Source organism: Dicentrarchus labrax, unplaced genomic scaffold (genome assembly GCF_905237075.1).
Source record: "Dicentrarchus labrax unplaced genomic scaffold, dlabrax2021, whole genome shotgun sequence".
NCBI classification, from domain to species: Eukaryota; Metazoa; Chordata; class Actinopteri; family Moronidae; genus Dicentrarchus; species Dicentrarchus labrax.
Genome location: NW_026136717.1, coordinates 5,076,596 through 5,091,233, shown reverse-complemented (window position 1 = coordinate 5,091,233; position 14,638 = coordinate 5,076,596). Strand labels below are relative to the sequence as shown.

Sequence of the window (14,638 nt, the reverse complement as noted above, 5' to 3'; positions counted from 1 at the left end):
CAATTAGGCCAAAGTCCATTTTATCAGACCAAAGCTTATTTGATCCTCAGTTACCTCAAAGTAACCCATGGCCTTTGTGATCTTGTACCCAACAAGTGAAGTGGTGCTTGACTTGAAAGATATAGCGTTTTAAAAAGAAAGGATTCAAAGCACCTACAGTATGGTAGAAGAGATTAAAAAAAAGCCTCTGCATCTCTATTTCTCCTTTCTCTCTTCCGCTGCCGCAGTGCAATTACTTCAGGCCTCTGGAGCGGCCACCCTTGATATTTAGCATCACTTCTAGCCACCTCAACCTGCAGCAGTGTTGCACTTAACAGGAAAGCCAACCATAATTGGATGTATTGTACGGGGCTGCTGCTTTATGCTGAAGGACCAACAGCAACAAATGTGTGAGGAGGAGGAGAGGAAGGAATAAAACAAAGGCAGAACAGAGGGGAATAGTGAGGAAGAGGGAAATAAAACTCAATAATTATAGAGAGCAGCTCAGCCAGACACGTGTGCTGGATGTTCGCCATCATTGGGGTGTACGGTCCACTGCACTTTCTGCCTCTACCTTCCCGATCTCACTTTTCATTAGCTAATCCTCCACAGTCCCTCCGTGTACCTGTGCCAACCTTTCTCACTTCACCTGCTTGGTTGTATTCACACTAAGCACATTTGGAGTAATTCATTAAAACTGCAGAGTGTGTGTGAAAAGAGAATTTCAAGACGTGGAGTATCAGATCTGGTTTGACTCCCACTGACTTGGCAGGCCAACAGTGGCTATCACAACAAAAACATCCAATTGTGAGCGAATGTAACATCTCTCAATGCAAACAGGGTCACTTCTTATTCAGCGCAAACCTTTACAAACTCATTTCACCGTCATCCCTACTCTTTCTCTGTCTCTCCTGGGATGTTTCTGTTCCCTCGTCACCTCCCATGAAAGGGCACGGACCCTGTAAAATCTCAGTCTGTCATTGCACTCCTGCTCTCCTCACCTTTAAAGGCATGGCTGGGACGCAGAAGAGAGAGGCAGCAGCAGAGGAGTAGCTGGTGAGAGAAAGTGTCGGACCTGAAGAGCTATAAATCACGCTGTGGCTGGAATTAAATCAGTCAGGGTGAAACACAGTAGTGGATGAGCGTGGTGGGAAGGCGGATCGAAACTCACTGTCTGCTGTATCTTAGCTAGTGAAGTGATTACTAAAGGCAGTGAATTAGCAGTGATGGTGATTGCATGGGTGTGATTAATTAAGGTTTCAGCCGACTGGCATCCTTCTGTGCTACAGATGTTAGGCGTGCCTCACTTTCAGTATTATGCCTCTGGTATCCTGCACCTGCAGTCAAAAAAAGTGCATTCATTTGTTTTCATACTCAGTCTGTTTGCCGTTTGTAATCTGTCAAGCGCTTCACTAAATGCACAAAATGAATTGTGTATTTTGACTACAGGAAATTGTGGGGGTTTTGTGGTCTGCTCAGGGATGCGAGCAGTTTTAGGGAGGAATACATAAACAGGAACTAGCCAGAGCTAACGGTGAGCCTGCGGGGATAATGAAGAGGCTGGCTAGATGAATGTGAAACTCCTGGCATTCACACATGACATGAAACTAGTTCAGAATGACTATTGTATGAAGCCACTGTATTGCTCAGTGAGCGCAACCCTAACAGGCAGGAGGGAGAGAAGCACATAAACACTGAAGAACAAACTGGTCTCCAGATGTACAATATGTGCCCTGTTCTGCACACCACACATTTCTTAGAAAACCTGCAGTAGTGAAAATGAATTCAGCATCACTTGGTGTCTGAGCCTTACCTCTGTGTTTCTGCACAAAATTAAGCTCAACTTTAAAGGAATAGTTAAACATTTTGGGCAACCAGTGGAGAGTTCAAGAAGTTACTGGTCTTAATCATGTTTTTAACATTAGATTTTTGTACCGATTAAACACACAAGATATAGCATCTTGACTGGTGAGCTTTAGAGGTGCTGGTAGGCATATTCTCTTGCATTTGGACTGAGCCTAGCCAACTGTTTCCCCTCATTTCCAGTCTTTATTCTAAGGTAACTTTACAGGTGGAAACAGCTAGCCAAGCTTACCTTTAAGGATAAGGAAACATGAAAAAGAAAAATACATGATATGTATCAATCATCTCATCTAACTTAAGTGCAAACATATTTCCCAAAATGTCGAACTATTACTTTTATTTGTGGATATAGAAATCGTCAAGCCATTTATCAGATTTTGCTCAAATCTGCTAAATGCATTATTCTTGCAAAGACGAATATTTCTGTGGTTAATGTAATGTCATTACGTGGAATTTGTTAACCCAGAAGAAACACTCAGTAACAACAGGAAGTGAGGCTCCTGATGTCAGTACTGCAGAAAAGCAGAAAATGAATGCTGACCTCGGTATGCTCTGTATAAGTGAACTGGGTGTTCACTGTGTGAGACAAACTCTAATGTTCTGTTGCAAAAGATGATTTGTCACATCGGCTCTTTTACACAATACACCATGTGGTCTCATCTTTCACTCATCACACAGCAAGAGCTTGACAAGGAAGTGTGTGTGTCAGGGAGATAACTGACAGGGTAAGGGAAAAAAAGAGAGAAACATTTTCAAAGAGTAATGAGTATTCATCACATAAACTCAAACCCGCTGCATACTTATGAGATTGTGTTTAACAAGGTTTTTTTTAAAAAGTGTGGACACGCACATATACTCAACACATTTCACACACACATACCAACACACCCTTCCGGTATTTGTTATGAAGCAAACTTTCACATCTGGTAAAAAGGACAAGAAGTTTGAGCAGGAAGTCCCAAAACAAAGCAGTAAAAACAATCTGTAACAGTGATACATGGTTGTGTTTGGAGGCACATATTAGAACAGCGCACTTTCTGTTTGACACACATTACACTTTTCAATTGAAGTCAGAAAGTTGAGATGTGAGAGTGTGCCAGATGTGGAACAGGATGCGTGACTTTTTTCACTTCGGGGCATGTTATAAAACATTACACTCTGCCAGCTGCAATGTCCCAACAAGACATTGTGAAATCTACATATTTTTCTCCCTGACTTTCTTTTTGTTATTTCAAGATTATGAAAAAGTCCTGTTTGCCTTATATAGTATCAGTTTCCATTTGCTTTTGAGACAGATTCAAGCTCCATTTTTTCTTTTTCTTGTGTTTTCCATCATAACTCTCCCTCCCTATTTGATCTTTTCCCCTCTTTAGCCAACAATCGCTTTCCATGTTTGACTGGGCTGAAACTAGGTGGTGTACACTCTCTTCCTGCCTCCCGGTCACCCTCTTTATCTCCCATTCTCCCATTCCCCCTCTCCTCCCTCCCTAAGGAACAACTGTAGCTGCTAATCTCAGTTTGCAGCCGGTGCCCCCCACCGATGTGGCATTCTGCGTGTCCAGGGAAAAGGAAATGTTTCCCTTCCTGCTCTCAGTACCATGCAGTCTGTAAATAGAGCCTGCCACCAGCCGCTCAGTAGGCCCCTCTGAAGAACTATATCTGTCCCTTCATGCGACACCCTTGCTGCAACTTCCCGAAACAAACTAGGCGGTGTTGGGCAGGAGATAAGGGTGGTGTGTATTATATGAAGAAGTGGTGTGTGTATGTGTTTTTGCAGGCTTGTAATTCTATCCACATGGCCTCTCGACAGAAAGATGAGATAAAGCTCCAAAGTGCAGCTCTGACTTTGGAAACTGGAGTTAAAGTTACACTCAATAAATTACCATATTTATTTCAGACTTCAAGTTATTTCATAGTTACCACACACAAACAAGTTTGTCTGCATCCACCAGCCTTTAAACTACAAGTTACACTGTGTGCCACCATGTTGGATTTGTTGTTGGAAATCTAAACCTAACAATTATTCTCACCAGAAAAGTGATAATGGAACTACACTGCACACTATACCACACTACGTACGCTGAATAGGAGACACATATTAAAGAAAAAAACATCCTCTGTGTCAAAAAAGCCAAGAGCTTTATGGGAAATGTAGTGTTTATTTTAGAAGCACAAGCACCAGCAATAAGTCTGATGTAAGAAAGAGGCCACAAACCAAATAAATGTCAAATTCTTTGAAGAGTATCTTGTATATTTATATTGGTATATACCATTACCAAATGCCAAATATACAGAATTCAAATCACATGTAATATATTTAAATAGATGTTCAGTGCAAACACTGCTTTATTGTTACCTTATTGTTGTTATTTTGTAGGTTTTTGGTAATAAACCGAAGTACTGGACAAATTGTTTTGACCGGATCGTGGCTCTAGATGACATTTCACCAACAGCAGTGGTCATTCAGTGTATTGTAATGTTAGTCACATAGCTCTCAATAGAGAGCCACTACTAGTGTGGTTAAAATTGCTGGAGATAGAACCTTTTAACATGTTTGTGTGAGGCAGAATGAACAGTCAGTGTGTGTGTGTGTGTGTGTGTGTGTGTGTGTGTGTGTGTGTGTGTGTGTGTGTGTGTGTGTGTGTGTGTGTGTGTGTGTGTGTGTGCGTGTGTGTGTGTGTGTGTGTGTGTTCAGTGCCTGCCCAACCACTAATCAGAGTGAATAAATGCGTCCGCATGTGGAAACATCAATCAAACTTGTTTTACCCAAATGCCAGTGGGGAGAGGATGAGACTAAATCAATGGCTGTATGGTGACTGTGCATTAGCTCTTGGTATTTTACTACCATGGAAATGAGCCCATTGTGGGAATATCAATAGCAGGATGGATATCATTGTCTGTGGGTTTGTCAGTGTCTCATCATCAATCAGTGCTAGTGTCAATTCTAAGACCTGAAAAGTTTCCCTCTGATGTGCGGGCTTCGCAGGAAGGCATACTTAACATAATCTAATGTGAATCAGACAAGCAAAAGCTGGCATACACAAAATAATTTATATTCACTTTATACAGGTATTTAAGAATTCTATTTGAATGTGTTGGTCTGTGCTAGTAAATGTGCTTGCCACCATGATTATTACTCTGTCAATTTTGGACCGCTGACCAAGCAGCAGGCATTTGCTGAAACAAAATGAATTGACAACTTTAATAATCAATGTACTGTGTAATTGTTTAATTTTGCAACAAAAAGTAGCTGGTTCCAGCTTCCCAAATGTGAAAATTTGCTACTTTTCTTTCTAATATGTGAGAGTAAATGAAGTATCTTTGTTGTTTTGGACCGGACACAAGGAATTTGAAGACGTCTTATAGACTCTAGGAAACTTTTTTCTCTGATATTTTATACACCATACAATGAGTCCAGAAATTACACAGCAGATTAATCGGCAATGAAAGTAATCTAATTAGTTGTAGGCTGCCTTAAATCAATGAATCCGAGTAGTCAACAGATGAATTAATATGAATGTAACTTATTTGCAGCCCTACATTAAACTGTCCAAGGCAGACAAGCTCTGCTCAGTGTTATTGCATATACAGCATATGTGCATATTTGTGCAGTAAAAAATGCTCTTTTACAGTGGTTCAGAACCTCTTTAACTCTTGGTATAACAAGTAGGTAATATGTGGATGTGTTACAGGTACAACAAAGTGGTAAACACTGTCATGTTGTTTAGTGGCTATAATAGTCAGAATGAGAAGGACAGCAGTGAGAAGTTGTCTGTCTCTTTCTAGACAGAAGATGTGACATTTTCAATGCCCACTGCCGATTCTGCATGGCTAGGATTGACCAGGCCCCCGCGTCAACATCCCTTTATCCCCGCTGCGCCCCCAGCCCACCCCTAATCTGCCTGATCGATGGCCCTGGATCGTCGTCACCAGGCAACCAAGGATGACACCAAAGCTCTAACAGTTTGCGCTATATAACAATCAATTTACCGCTTCACAGCTATTAGAACAGTATCAGAAATCACACTGTGGGGAAAATACTTAAAGATTGGAAAAGAAAGACAGAAGGGGGAGCTTGTTAAGAATAAATCAGACCTCGAGGTCTCCTGAAAGCACAGAGAATATTGTTCTCTGGGTCGCGACAAAGAGCTCCTGTCAGCGGGATGATGAATGGTGTATTCGAATAGATGGCAAGATAGTATCATCATCAAGACGGGCACAGCCTGTGCCGCAGTGCCAGACTACACTCAGTTGAAAGCAGGTTCAACCTTTGCGCAGGTGGCACTGAATCCTCCCCCCCACTTCTCTTTTTGTTCAGTGTGACTGCCTGAGGGATGGAGACAGGAGGTCCTTGCATCAGACAGTAGTTTTATATCCTCATTCGGATCTTGAGGACAGGCTGTTCTGAACTGAACATGAAAGTGAAACAGATGCCCGTTTTATCACAGAAAAATGCATTTCAGCTCAGATCTAGATGACTCTTAATAATAACCCTGGTTGTGTGGCCATAATAGACACCAAGGCCTCTTTCCTGTCTACTATAATCATTGAGTGTAAGCAGCGGTAACTGTTATCTATACTAAGAATATTGCTGCTTTTTGTAGGCCACAGGTCTTGGTGGTTTTTTTTCTTTGAGGTTTCATAGATACAGCACTGCTCTATTGCTCAGTCCTACTTCCTGCGGTGACCTTAGCATCCCTCCCAGCAACTTTCATGTCTATCTATAGCAGCAGCACGTCATTTTGATTGTGGTCAGTCTGTCACTTTTGTACACTTAATCTCGCTGTGATCTGACCAAGTCCTTCATTAAGGCACAGATTTGGAGCTTACTATTTCCTACTTATCATCGTAGTGACTTTGGCTCACTCGTACTATATGACTGATGTTTGAAGCTGTACGGTTATACTACCATCTCTTTCTCATATCTTTTCTTTTCTCTCCATCCCTGCAGAAATGTGTGTGTGTGTGTGTGTGTGTGTGTGTGTGTGTGTCTGTGTGGCTAAGACAGCTTGTGAAGCCTGTAATTGAGTGTGTCCGCCCACCACGTTGCAGCAGAGACAGCGCAGTAGAAGGCTTCATTGTGTCAGGCACAATAGATACATACACATACTCATCACACCCTTCTCGCACTCTGCCACAGAACCACAACATTGAAAAGCCATTAGCAGATGCAGTGGTGGTGTCTGTTGTTGTGGATTTTGTGATCTAACTTTGTTCACTCAAGTATAACCTCAACTAACTTTACCTTCACAATTATCAGCAATGACAAAAATATCCTGTGGCTTCTTTTATCTCTCGTTTTACCTTCAGATTAAGCTGTAACCTATATAGAAGATAGGATTAGTGTATTTTACCTCTTCAGACACAATAAACGCATCTAGGATTATAGCATAAATAAAAAAAGATTCCCTCGGGCTTCTCTTGCTCCTAAACCAGACTTCTCTATATAAAAACATGCATTTTGTGCATGTGCGTTGTGTGTAGAGGTGTGTGTATATGTTGTGAAAGTGTGACTGGATGGTAAGCTTTGGTTGCCATGGTTTCCTGCTGCGAGGACTTACTCAGTCACCAAGAAAAATTGACCAGTATACATTTCTTTCTTAAAGGTCCAATGTGTAAGATTTAGTGGCATCTAGCGAAATAATTGCAGATCACAACATCCTCGCTTCACCCACCACTTCCAAGTGCAAAGGAGAAACTACGGTGGCCATGAAATACGCAAAAAACACAAACGCCCTAATGTAGTGCCATTGTTTGGTTTGTTCTTCTTCTGGGCTGCTATAGAAACATGGCGATTCAACATGGTGTACTCCATGGAAGGTGACCTGAGGCGTCTGTAGATAAAAACGTCTCATTCTTAGGTAACAAAAACACAACGATTCCTATATTCAGGTGATTATACACTAATAATTGTTATACACTAATGTTACACACTGGACCTCGAATTTCGGCAACAAATGCAATACAACGATATAGACATCATCTAGTCCAAATATTTGCTAATAGACCTTGAATACTTGCTTGTACATGCTTGTATTGTTTTGTACACTGCAGAGCATGACGAGAACTGATAATAAATTGTGGTTTCCTGTTGATTGTGCTGGTGGCTATCACTTTCTCTAACAAGCCGCATTGAAGTGAAAGCTGGTCATCAAAATGACCTTATTTGTATGCTACATTTGTACTGGTTTAACACGTTAACCATCTCATGGTTCTTAGTCATAAAAAATGATGGATGTATTAATGTAAACTAGAATTCAGATATTATTGAAGTTTATGGAAGTTATGGAAGACCAGTGTGGATAACAATATCACTTAAACTGAAGCTGCCAGCCAATATGGTATTTTAAAAATTTCAGTATTTTTATCAGTGCTGGAGGATACCTTAGATGGAGATTAGATCAAGTAAAAGTAGCAATACCACAGTGTAAAAATACTAAACTTCAAGTGAAAGTCCTTGATAATCCATTGTAATGTCAAAAGTAAAAGTACTCATTTTAAGGAAATAAGGAAATACTCTTACATATTTTTATTATTCTTTTACGTATTAGCAGTCCCTACATTTCACCAGGAGTCATATGAATGCAAAGCTTCTCAGTATTTAATACCATAATAAGACATATAAACTCTCCGCAGAAGGCTGGACCAATTAAATTGTGCTCCATCAAGTGGTTTCACTGCTGGTTTCACAGATTGACACCTTGAATTTGTTGGGTCTAATCAAGCCATCATATCAGCAGGGGATGACACTGACAGACAGATAGCCCTAAATGTAGTGTAAACAGTCACTGTAGTGTGGAATACAACTGACCACACAACTATTCCAAACATGCAGCCAATATGAATTTAATTTTCTCTCTCTTTGCTTCATCATTAGTCTCTTTTGCTTGCTTGCTCGCCTTTGATCCTTTCGTTTTCATCTTCTTTTGTGTTCAGTAGAGGCACCAGAGTGAAACCAGAGAGAGAAACGAGGGAAAACACAGAGAGGAAAGGAACGATGGAGTCCATATTATCGGAGCAGTCGGCCACAGTGGATGAGCTTGTGGAAGCGTGTATCCAAGCCTTCGGTTGGTCATTTGAACACTATTTCATTGATAATTAGCTGTATTCTAAATTGAACCATAAAAACAACTGATGTATTTTGTGTATTTTTGTCAGTTATATGGAATTTAGAAAGATGTCTTCTGCAGAAATGTGCATACTGGTGATGAGGCATGACTTGCACACTGACTGCCAGAGAGACAGCTTGTGCCGGGACTTGCTATATCTTCCTGATGATGAGTGACATGTGTTTTCTTCTTATAGATGAGAAGGGCGCTTTGAAGGACACTCCCTTGGTTCGCATGTTTCTCATGATGCAACCTTGGTACATCCCTTCGACTGACATGGCTAAGAAGCTAGTCCTCAAGTATCCTTCACCTTTGTTTTCTGCTACCTTGGAGATGTATTATGCATTCTGTGGCATTCTCTTTTCATCCTGCTGACAGAGCAATGGAATCGAAGACGAATCATTTTGTAGGGCCTTGGGATGAAAAAGAATCCAGGAAGTTTGAGAAATAACAGTTTTTAGTGTGCTGTCTGTCTTTTTCTTGATCTTTTTCTGAAATCTTAATAAGATTTGTCACAGTCTGAAAATGGGTAGAAACAGTTACAGTTTTGCAGAAATTTGCAGCAAAGTTGCGCCTTGACTTGTGGATCAGATCTCAAGAGGATAGCTGCACTGCTGAGCGCCGAACAAGAATATGCCACCTTGTCAAGTAAGAAACTGTCATTCATTCCTTTACCCCTTCCCGTGCCACTGCTCTCTGAACTTTGATCTGATGTACCTGAATTATTGGTTTGGGAGTTTTCAGTTGACTATTGACAGCCATTATACATCACACATAAATTGTATTATTTGGTAAAGAGTCACTTTTTATCATCATATAAACCAGCAAAATCATAGAAGGGTATTAAGCTTCTTGTGTTGGCAACAGTCAGATTATTGTGTGGATGTAAACAAGTCTTCTTTCCTCCAGGATTTTTCATCATCTCTCCCTCTCTTTTAATCTCTTTGTTCTGCCCTCCAGGTACTGGATCTCTGAGTTTCCAGCAGAGTTCAATCTGAACCCGGAGCTGGCGGACCAGATCAAAGACTTTAAAGACCTCTTGACCACCGAGGGCAACGAGAGGCAGAGTCAGCTCATTGACCTCGACAGTGTGTGAGTGAAGTGGCTGCTGAAAGCTGTGTGTGTGTTGTTGACAGTGTGAATGAATGTCTCTGTCTGCGGGTGTTTATGTCAGCGTGCCCTTTTATTGCCTGTTCTCAGACATTGCTGAGCTGTGCTATGCGGGGTCAGCGACTTCTCTATTTCCCATAAAAGCCATTTCTGTGTGTCCTTAACATCCCTTTAGTGTTCCTATATGGATGGGGCTTTGTGGAGCAGATCTGTGACTTACTGCAGCTGGTTTGCAAATTAGGGAATGACCTTCAACAAATAAATGTATTTCATTCTATAGTTGTAGTTTGCTTCAGTATCTCTCATGTTTTACAGGACTCAAGGATTTTAATTACTGTGCATACTATGTAATCTGATCTTTCATCATAACTTTGCTTTGATATCTAATGCCACTGTAGAAGCAGCTTTAACCTGGGAAGGGCTATAAAGCTGATCCTCATAATCTGTTATGGTGTTTTCCAAAATACCTAAGAGAAAACCTTTACAGTTTTTATGTGCTTTATTGTCTCTCTCAGGCCATCATATAAGTGGAAGCGACAGGTGACTCAGCGTGTCCCATCAGTGTCCAAAAAGAGGAAAATGTCCCTGCTGTTTGACCACCTCGATTCCTGTGAACTGGCTGAACACCTGACCTACCTGGAGTACAAATCCTTCTGCAAGATCCTGGTCAGTTCAAGCTGTTGAAGCTGTGCATGTAGTGTGATGTTTACAGCTCTTGAAATCTTTTGAATTTAATTTTACATGCAGCCGGCTCATTGTAGTTGCTAAGCAATCGTGGTTGAAATCTGACTTTTACTGGCAGTAATTATATTTGTTGTCTGGAAACATTTTGCTCTTTGAGTGTTATTTTGGGAAGCTAAGGCAATGACTGGGTTTGTGCTGATTTAAATAGTATATTTTAGAAAATCTATTCAAGTGTGATGGTGTTGGTGGCAAGATGGGGGCAGTGGTAGTGATTTGTCCTGCCTTTGTCTTTGTTTCTCTTCTAAAAGAGATTCTGGTTCAGTATACAACAAAAAAGTAGCCATAATGGAAGCCACAATAGATATAGAGAGAAATATAGAAATATTATATTTCCCAAATTAAAGATTGGCTGCAAGTGAAGTAGCCAGCTGGCTGCTTTGATATAAGAAATAGTAAAGCACATAATTCCCCATGAACGAACAAACAAACGGACAAACGAACGATAACGTGTTAATTACTGATCTTCTGGATGGCAGATTTTTTTCCCTTTAGACAAAACCAGGCCAGCTGTTTCCCCCTGTTTACAGTCTTTATACTAACCTAAGCTAACCAGCTGCTGGCTCCAGCTACCTATTTGCTGTAAAGACATGAGAATGATATTAACCTTGTCATCTCCCCTCAGTTGGAAGGCAAATGAGCATATTTCCCAACTGAACTGTGCCTTTAAACTGCTAATCCAGCGTTTTAGTGTTGCACTAATACATAAAACCGACATATTAAAAAAACAGCAGAAGCTGAGATATTCTGAGTTTTAATCTCAAGTATAGGTCAAGCTCCAAAACACTGGATCCTACATTTCCCAAAAAGCAATTCAATTGTGTCTTTTCTTGGACATTTCCTGCCTGGTAAATGGCCATGTTCCCTACACCCCAAATTTGTAACACAGCCAAAGTGCTTACCTAGCTATGATCTGTCTGTAAGCTGATTTCAGAATTTCTTTGTCCTTCATATACAAAATTAGTCAAATTTATCACCTTTGCTGGTGATATAACTATCATGGTCAAAGTAAACAGCAAAATGTCTGAGGATACAATCATCAGGATTCATAAAAATACTAGAATGTTTTTCACCAATTCTCCCTTCTCCTTTTAGTTTCAGGACTATCACAGCTTTGTGATGCACGGCTGCACAGTGGATAACCCCATCCTGGAGCGTTTCATCACCCTTTTTAACAGCGTCTCCCAGTGGATCCAGCTCATGGTGCTAAGCAAGCCCACCGCCCCGCAGAGAGCTGCCGTCATCTCCCACTTCATCAGAGTGGCACAGGTCTGTCCGATGGGCCCATTAAGACCTGCAAAGGTTTTAAGATAGAGCGATGTTTGTGTGAGTTGTGGGGTTCAGGGTGCATGTCGAAGCAGACTGATAGGAGATGATTGCCTGGAGCCTCGGAGAAAATCTGTAAAAAGGTGAAGTGGAGATTAAACCAAGAGATCTGGAGAGAAGGGGAAAAGTCACGGTGGAGACTTGATGAGTTGCGCACACACACACACACACACACACACACACACACACACACACACACACACACACACACACACACAAAACACAAGATGCGATCATTTACCATTAGGTGGCACAAATTGCGTGAAAAAGTGAATTTAATTTAAAACGGCTTTAGAGGTATAAGCATGTTAGGAGGCCTACTGAGAGCTCTTTAAGATAATGCTGCTGTCAGGGAAACGTGCATCTCCAGGAATGAAGAAATTCTAGTTTTTGATGATGCATTTTTGGCTTTTATGGGCCTAGGGGGTTGTAAATTTGTCTTGAACAACGGAGGAGCATTTAAAACCTTTTGAAAGAATGAAAATCACCTACATCTAAAATATTCACAATTATACGACAACATGTAGCAATCCTAAAAGATAATTGGCTATTTGCTACAAATAATAGAATATAAAAGACATAGTGTGTCATTAATTAATTATACAGTATGCGCACTTGCTGTTGGCTAGAAAGAAATCAATAATGCATCCTACAACAGAGTAGTCTGTGCAGTTGGCATGACTCACAGCTGAATATATCTCTATATGAGCTGAAAATATCAGGTACAGAGGAAAGGTTGGAGGGAAACAAAGAAGCAAACTGCAGTACATTTTGGGTAACTTTAAATTTGCTCTAACTACAGAAAGTTAGCTCTGTAAGGCTGTACTTAGGCACAGCGGTGCTATAAGCTAAATACTAACATCAGCATACTAACATGCTCCCAGTGAAAATACATTTATAAGGAACGTTTACCAGGTCCACCAGCTTAGTTTAGTGTGTAGGTAGATAGATATTCCTTTATTTGTCCCACAATGGGGAAATTCCAATGTTACAGCAGCAACGTGGATAGAGAAAAAACAGTATAAAAAACAGTAAGAGTAGGGAAATAATTAAATAAAAACACTATGTGAGATGGGGGGTTACTGGGAGCAGTGCTGGTTGTTAAACAGTCTGACAGCAGCAGGAAGGAAGGACCTACGATATCTCTCCATCACACATTTTGGGTGAAGGAGTCTGTCGCTGAAGGAGCTGCTCAGTGTAGTGATGGTGTCCTGCATGGGGTGGGAGATATTGTCCATCAGTGATGAGAGCTTTGCTATTATCCTCCTCTCTCCCACCACCTGCATTGAGTGGAGGGGGCAATCCAGGACAGAGCTGGCCTTCTTGATTGGTTTGTCGAGTCTCTTCCTGTCGACGGCTGAGATGCTGCTGCTCCAGCAGACCACTCAAAAGAAAATGGCTGATGCCTTAACAGTATCAAAGAAGGTCCTCAGTAGGTGTGCTACCATTTGCTAAGTATCACTAAGGACAAAGTACAGCTGTTAGGAATTTTTTATGTAGTTTAGTCATAAACCAAAAAAAACTGGATGAATTTAAAGTTTGACCTGATGATGATGCTAAATTAAGAGGCAGAGGATCACCAAAGTTATTACAGTCCATCCTTACAAGATCCTTAACGTACCAAATTTAATTGCAATCCCTCGAATAGTTGTTGAGGCATTTCATTTTATACTAAAAATGTCAACCTGCTCGTGGCACTATAGGAAAGGTCAGGGGATCACCAGTCGATTCATCATCTGAGAGCCATGAATATCGGTACAAATAGTTGTACTGATCTTTCTAGTTGATGCTGAAGATATTTTACTAAATAAGTGAACAACTTGACATGCTGGTAACCTTATTAGGGGCAAAATCTTTAGGATTCATCCTTTTGGATCCTTGAATATCTGTGCCACATTTCACAGGAATCTATCCAATAGCTGTAGCTTATATTTCACATTCAAAAAGAAAGTTTCAACCGACCGACATTGCTATCCCTGGAGCCTTGCACTCATTCATCTTTGGGACACAGTTGTTTTTTGCACATTTGGCAAACCTTTGTCTGTTGCAAATATTTATCCCCTATCTATTTAAATACTTGTCTAACAAAGCTCAAACTATGCCCAAATTTAGACTGTCCTTTATCTCTCCATGTATCTCTTCAAATCTAGCCTCATCAACTGAAATCATCTACGGTCATCTACAGGTCAAGATGGCTCTAATCCTAATCTTAATCTGGTCTCTCCCCACCAATTCCCAAACAAAGCTGCCAGTTTACTGCCTTATATGGGTCTCTATCCATATGTCTGGAGACTGGCATTATTTCACTACAGAAACATCCCTTTAAATGGCGTCCAGGGCTTCACTTTAACTGTTGTAATTTCAGTTTGACGTTATCATTTGCTCTGGTCTGCCAGATGTGCTGGTTTCTCTCTCTATGTGACAATTCACCAATCTCTCCTTCAGGGAGCTTCAGTCAACCATAGAAAGCTCAGAAAAATCATTTTCATCCTGATTGCCTGCAGTGCTAC

General features: G+C 40.8%; 1 protein-coding gene across 4 annotated transcripts in view; it reads left to right on the top strand.

Annotated features, from left to right (window-relative positions):
* Positions 1–14,638, top strand: part of LOC127349506 (RAS guanyl-releasing protein 2) — a 39,358-nt gene that overhangs the window by 1,739 nt on the left and 22,981 nt on the right. For 3 of the 4 annotated variants that reach the window (XM_051375314.1, XM_051375311.1, XM_051375313.1), the window contains exons 2-7: positions 8,779–8,909; positions 9,148–9,250; positions 9,543–9,599; positions 9,912–10,043; positions 10,577–10,727; positions 11,898–12,071. In XM_051375314.1, coding sequence (XP_051231274.1) covers positions 8,840–8,909; positions 9,148–9,250; positions 9,543–9,599; positions 9,912–10,043; positions 10,577–10,727; positions 11,898–12,071 — 687 coding nt within the window. In that variant the 5' untranslated portion in view covers positions 8,779–8,839. The remainder of the gene's footprint in view (positions 1–8,778; positions 8,910–9,147; positions 9,251–9,542; positions 9,600–9,911; positions 10,044–10,576; positions 10,728–11,897; positions 12,072–14,638) is intronic. The other variant, XM_051375312.1, reaches the window with a different exon arrangement.